Below are 7,033 nucleotides of genomic sequence, written 5' to 3'. Positions count from 1 at the left end.
TGCGCCACAGATGAGCTGCTCTAGGATAAGAAGAATTTGAATTCTTACCCGTATTAACCTCCTCCAACAAAGCATTGTTATCATTAAGGCCATGTAAAACACTTCTTTCCAAAGAATCTCCTAAATTGAAGTCCCACGCATATCTAGAATACTGTCTTTGGATTGTGATAGAGAACCACCTTCACCTTTCATGTTCCCTTCCCTTGCATAGCCATTAGATTGATGCAAATTGATCTCTTTTTCTAAGATAGAGGACACTCGACCAGACTGAGTCACCTAGTTCACCATAGCCGGGCTTACAAGGTTGACCCCATCTTCCTCCACATAGGATGCCCCCGGGATGCTTGCCGCTTGATCATTGGCTGTTTGGCAGGCACCCATTGCCTTCTTGTGAGGACATAAGTTAAAAGTGCCCCAATCTTTTACAGTAACCACAGTTTTTCATTCCATTCTCATAGGCAATGCTTTGTATGAAAGAGAATACTTTGATGATCCAGTCTCGCACCACTCCACTTGTACTTTCTTAATGCGTGTTGCAGTCTCTGAATCATCTAGTTCTACTAAGTCTCTGAACCTTCCGCTCACCTTCATCTCTCTCTCCACAACTCCATCTTCAAACTAGTCAATTAGCTATGTAAATAAGATTTTTCATGGGCTAATCATTAACCACAATCATTATTTATTATTGATGAGGCAAAATATGTCACTTTCCTCAGCAAGGCTGAAGCATGTACGCAAACCTGAACAGGACTGAGACGCTTCTTTGGCCTCCATCAGGTCGTGCTCCACCTCGGCCTCCGTCAGGCCATGCTCCACCTCGGACTCCATCAGGCCGTGCTTCACTTTGGCCTCCGTTAGGCCGTGCTTCACCTCGGCATCCACCTGGCCGTGCTTCCACCTCGGCCTCCATTTGGCCATGCTATCACCTCGGCTCGACATCAACAACAAGGTTTTCAGAAACGTGTTTTCGTCCACCCCTACATTCAAGGAATGTAATCCCTATTCCGGAGGACAGGACTTTATCCACTACACGTCATCATAGACGTCACACAGTTGGCCTTTCCGAGTTAATAGGGGAATATTCCCAGAATCACAGAGCCACTCCCCTTGAGGACTCCACGCCTAAACAGGACTTGTCACAATCGTCTCCCACTTGCCCTCCATTAGCAGCCTATAAATACTAAGGTAAGCCTCCATCACAAAGGATCGATTACTTAGTTCTCTTACTGGAAAAGCTCTCTTGAGCATCTGTTGTGGAAAGATCTAACTTAGGCATCGGAGAGTCCCCCGTCGGGTCAGCTCGACTCTCCCTTGTCATCTCTTCTGTGCAGGTTGGCCAAGTACCCAGAACTGTAGAGAAGAACGTCCGGTCAAATTTTTCCGCATTAGATTGGCGCCGTCTATGGGAAACTGTAACAAAAAGTCACCTTGGACCAATGCAACTGAGGAGTGAAAAGGTCGTTTCTTCAACGACAACGTGAGCAAGATTCACTCGCGAAGTACCACTTGGACGTTCCCATTCACCACTAATGGCAAAGCAGGGAAACGTCACAGCAGAGACCCCTCTAGAAGGACCCCAACAAACCAGGCCCAATGCACAAGTTGCCCGGGCCTAGCATGTATGGTAGAAGTTGTTTATTACCGAGATGAAAGCCTTCTGGCCCGAGCCGAGCCAGTTGAACAGCTGTCTACAGTCCAAATCACTGAGGCCAGTAGACACTTTTATCAGTAGATTGCCTTGAAATCCCATCGATTGGGTGTTAGTCTTGAAGATTTTATACTATCAGCACCTTAACAATTATTCAATTTCAACCACGTAGCAGATTAGATTCTATTTTGAAGCAATGTATTTGTCCCAAGTGCATACAACACATCAATATACTATGAAGCTTCTCGCAAATATCTGACTCTTCTAAGATTGTGTATAGCTCGGCATATCTAAGACCGAGCTCAAGCTCGGCACCATAAGACCAGACCCTAGTCTGGCGACACAATGACCTTAACCAATGAGGCACAAAGATCGGGCCCTTGCTCGGCAGCAACTAAGACCGAGCTCAAGCTTGGCACCACAAGACCAGACCCTAGTCTGGCAACTCAAAGACCTTAACCAATGAGGCACAAAGACCGGGCCTTAGCTCGGCAGCAACTAAGATCGAGCTCAAGTTTGGCACCACAATACCAGATGCTAGTCTGGTGACTCAAAGACCTTAACCAATGAGGCACTAAGACCAGGCCCTAGCTCGGCGTATCTAAGACCAAGCTCAAGCTCGGCACCACAAGACCAGACCCTAGTCTGGCGACTCAAAGACCTTAACCAGTGAGGCACAAAGACCGGGCCCTAGCTCGGCAGCAACTAAGACCGAGCTCAAGCTTGGCACCATAAGACCAGACCCTAGTCTAGCAACTCAAAGACCTTAACCAATGAGGCACAAAGACTAGGCCCTAGCTCGGCGTATCTAAGACCGAGCTCAAGCTCGGCACCACAAGACCAGACCCTAGTCTGGAGACTCAAAGACCTTAACCAGTGAGGCACAAAGATCGGGCCCTAGCTCGACAGCAACTAAGATCGAGCTCCAGCTCAGCACCACAAGACCAGACCCTAGTCTGGCAACTCAAAGACCTTAACCAATGAGGCATTAAGACAGGGCCCTAGCTCGGTGCATCTAAGACTGAGCTCAAGCTCGGCACCATAAAACCAGACCCTAGTCTGGTGATTCAAAGACCTCAACTAGTAAGGCACAAAGACCTGGCCCTAGCTCAGCAGCAACCAAGAATGAGCTCCAGCTCGGCACCACAATACCAGACCCTAGTTTGACAACTCAAAGCCCTTATGAACTAAGGCAAGCAAGCCTGAGTCCTGACTCGGCACCTCAAGCCGTTACGCACTAAGGCATTCATGACCGAGCACCGCTAGGCACCTCAAGACCTTAATTTATCAAGCATGCAAGCCCCAGCCCCCACTCGGCACCACAAAAGATCTTAATGCAAGGCACATAAAAAAATTGAGCCCTAGCTCGGCACCCCTATGGCTAGTCCAAGGCTTAAAGCCTCAAGGCCGCACTCAGACAACTGCACTCGTCCTCATTCTTCCAAAAAGTTACTCATTTCGGTCCATGCCCGATGCACAAGAAAATAAAGAAAGAAGCACAAGAATACTGAGAGATGAAGACATAAATTAAATTTTTTATTCTCCAACAATGGGAATAAGGCCCTCAAAATACATCGCTATCGAAGGAGACATCTGCATAAATATGGATCTATATACATGAGGCTAATCTCGGGGGGTTGATTCACGGGTCTAGCTCAGCACAAGAAAATCCTTCGAGCAGGATCACCTCTTCACCAACATCGATCGAGCTGTAGGGCTGCACCAGAGTAGCATAAATAGGAACGCGCCGCTCACAGTCCGTCAAATTGTAGCCTGGCATCTTACTCTGAATGAACAAGATGGCATCGACCGAGCCAACCTGAAACGAAGAAATGTTAATGTCATCCAACCGCTTCTGATAGGCCTGAGGGTTCAGCCACCTCGTTTGCCTCCAGCAACCTCCTGTTCCAGCTCTCTAGTTATCGACCCGACATCATTGGGATGGTCCTCCTCAGATCGGGCCATTTCTTCTCAACATCCATGAAGGCGCGTTGCCTCCTTTGCCTTTAAACAAGCGACAGCCACGTCTTCAAACTGTAGAGCATCCTCGGCTGAGAATGTGAAGCGGTGCATCTCGCATCAGATTAAATCCTCTAGCAGGTCGATTCGAACTGCTAGAGCGAGGGGTTGGTGATGAGGAAAAATATGTCATTTTCCTCAGCACGGCTGAAGCATGTAGGCAAACCTAAACAGGACTGAGTCGCTACTTCGGCCTCCATTAGGCCGTGCTCCACCTCGGCCTCCGTCAGGCCATGCTCCACCTCGGCCTCCATCAGGTCGTGCTTCACTTCGGCCTCCATCAAGCCGTGCTTCACGTCAGCATCCATCAGGCCGTGCTTTCACCTCGGCCTCCATCTGGCCGTACTGCCACCTCGGCCCGACGTCAACAACAAGGTTTTCAGAAACATGTTTTCGTCCACCCCTACATTCAAGGAACGTAATCCCCATTCCGGAGGACAGGACTCTATCCACTACACGTCATCACAGACATCACATGGTTGGCCTTTCCGAGTTAATAGGAGAATATTCTAGGAATATTCCCAGAATCACAGAGCCACTCCCCTTGAGGACTCCACACCTAAACAGGACTCTTCACAATCGTCTCCCACTTGCCCTCCATCAGCAGCCTATAAATACCAAGGTAAGCCTCTATCACAAAGGATCGATTATTCACTTCTCTTACTAGAAAAGCTCTCTTGAGCATCTGTTGTGGAGAGATTTAACTTAGGCATCGGAGAGTCCCCCGTCAGGTCAGCCCGGCTTTCCACTATCATCTTTTCTTGCAGGTTGGCCAAGTACCAGGAACTGTAGGGAAGATCGTTTGGTCAAATTTTTCCGCATCAATTATCAATCCCATTTTTTACACATGAGCTCGTTCTTTAGAGAAATATTATCATTCCTAACATTAATTCTCTTCATGTCCCTTCGCTAAATTTGTCTTGGATAGAATCCTTCGAAAAATATGGCTCAATCCTAGATTTGTCCTCCCTTTTTCCAAAGAATGGAGGTGGATATTGAAGAACTTCAGTGACAAATCTTCTTGTGATTCTCTAGATAAGATGGCCTTAAATAATGTAATTCATCATATTTGGTGGGAAAGGAATAAAAGAAATATAATCTCCATTCTTGCTTTAAATGTGCTTTCTTATTTGAGGCTTTCGGTAAGAGAAGTTGTAGATGGGCTACTTACAACAAAGTTTTCCCTTCTCCACTTATCAATCTGAAGCAACTAACAGTGAACACAGGGTTGGACAATTGTGGGGCCATATGCATATAACATGTTTGTTGAGGAGTCCCCTAACCTAGGGAAACTCTTTCCATTGATATTGGTTATTCTATCTTTGTTGATGTAGAATTACCATGCTACATGCAGTAACGCTATATACAATGAGAAACTCTTAAAATACAGTTAGAATCCAATCAAGAGTGGTAATTGGATACATGTTACCAGATATGCATGGTAATCGACTAATCGTTACCAAAACTTAAAAAGATATCTATGGTAACAATATATTTGGCTGATAGCGGAAAGATTTTCCTAATATTATGTTTCAGCTCCAGTTAAATTCCTTTTTCAGCCAAAAACCAACCAAAGATCTTGCCTGGCAGACTTATAAAGGCAAGCAAGAATAGGGGGATTCTGCAAATTTTCCTAAGATTTCAAATCCTGACGAATGCAGTGATGTATTGGGCACTACCCAGTACCCAACGCTAACCAGAGGAAGAGGTGAGAGCTGAGCAAGAAAAATGGAAGGCAGTATAGTGTTCTACCCGATAATGGCGATGGGCCACCTCGTATCAATGGTGGAGCTCGCCAAGCTCATTGTCCGCCACTACCACCACCGCTACTCAGTCACAATTATCATTGCAGAGGGACCTCTCCTCACCCCCGATGTCACCGCCTTCCTTCGCCACATCTCGGAAACCACCAATTCCATTACCTTTCACCACCTCCCTACTCTTTCTATGAAACCTTCTCCTAATTGTGCATCAATCCATACAGAATTCATTCACCCCAACAACCCAAATCTCAGCCATGCTCTCCAAACTAGCTCGAAGTCCTCAAAAGTTCAAGCCTTTGTCATAGATGTCTTTCCTACAGCAGCCCTCAGCGTTGCATCCGATCTCGGCATCCCTACTTACTTCTTTCTCACTAGCGGTGCTGTCACACTCTCCTTGCTTCTCTATCTCCCAATCATTCACAATCAAACCACCAAGAGCTTCAAAGACATACCCACCACCCATTTCCACTTCCCAGGTTTGCCACCAATGCCTGCCTCATATATGCCCGGACCAGTGCAGGATCGAGAGGATCAGGTCTACAACGACATCTTAGAGATTGGTTTAAACCTACGCAGATCAAAGGGAATTATAGTGAACACCTTTGAGTGTCTTGAGTCAACATTGATCAAAGCCATTACTGATGGGCTCTGCGTACCAAATGCTTCAACCCCACCTGTTTACTGCATTGGACCATTGATAGCCACCCCTAAGAATGAGGGTGAAGCTGTAAATCAGTGCATGTCATGGCTTGATACGCAACCGAGTCAAAGCGTTGTGTTCTTGAGTTTTGGGAGCCGAGGTGTGTTTTCGGCAGAGCAGGTTAGGGAGATCGCTATAGGGTTGGAGAAGAGCGGGCAGAGGTTCTTGTGGGTTGTCCGTAAGCCTGTCTCTGAGGACAATAGCAAACAGTCCTCTGTGGAAATTAAAGACCCAGATTTAGATGCCATGTTGCCGCAAGGCTTCTTGGATCGGACAAAGGAGAAGGGTCTTGTGATCAAATTGTGGGCACCACAAGTCAAAGTGCTGAGTCACGAGTCAGTGGGTGGGTTCGTGACTCATTGTGGGTGGAACTCGGTATTAGAAGCCGTGTGCACTGGGGTGCCTATGGTGGCATGGCCTCTCTATTCTGAGCAGCGAATGAACAAAGCATTTTTGGTGGAAGAGATGAAATTGGCAATGCCGATGGACGTATCGGAAGATGGGTTGGTGAGTGCTGCAGAGGTTGAGAAAAGGGTGACAACGTTGATGAAATCGGAAGAAGGGAGAGTGCTTAGAGAACGGAGTCAGATGATGAAGGAAAAGGCCATGGCTGCATGGACCAAATGTGGCTCTTTTATGACTGCTTTCAACAAGTTGGCTGAGTCATGGATCAATCAGCAGTAAATGTTCACTGGAGCAGATAAGGGATGCTATTACTTTTGATGTGAGGAAGAAAATTCCTCATAAGTTTGCTGTTTGCCTGGATACAGGTAAAAATTGGTTCTTGGCATCTTCAGGGACCTTCCTCTCTTCTCTCCTCCACCTTAGATTAGGCATCTTCTTGGAACCTTCTTCTTTTCTATTCTCCCCCACCCCCATTTTCTTGTGTCATTCTTTTTTTTT

At 46.7% G+C, this 7,033-nt stretch overlaps 1 protein-coding gene across 1 annotated transcript; it reads left to right on the top strand.

Annotated features, from left to right (window-relative positions):
- The first annotated feature begins 5,395 nt into the window (after positions 1–5,395).
- On the top strand, positions 5,396–7,018 carry LOC122071702 (UDP-glycosyltransferase 88F3-like). Its single transcript, XM_042636089.1, has one exon. The coding sequence runs from the start codon at positions 5,396–5,398 to the stop codon at positions 6,812–6,814; it is 1,419 nt and encodes a 472-aa protein (XP_042492023.1). The 3' UTR covers positions 6,815–7,018.
- The last annotated feature ends 15 nt before the right edge of the window (positions 7,019–7,033 follow it).

Source organism: Macadamia integrifolia, unplaced genomic scaffold, assembly GCF_013358625.1.
Source record: "Macadamia integrifolia cultivar HAES 741 unplaced genomic scaffold, SCU_Mint_v3 scaffold_5A, whole genome shotgun sequence".
NCBI lineage: Eukaryota > Viridiplantae > Streptophyta > Magnoliopsida > Proteales > Proteaceae > Macadamia > Macadamia integrifolia.
This window is presented reverse-complemented; position numbering and strand designations above follow the sequence as displayed.

What these genes read in the sequence shown, in the direction of transcription:
- LOC122071702 (XM_042636089.1), top strand. Translation starts at nt 5,396, where the DNA reads ATGGAAGGCAGTATAGTGTTCTACCCGATAATGGCGATGGGCCACCTC.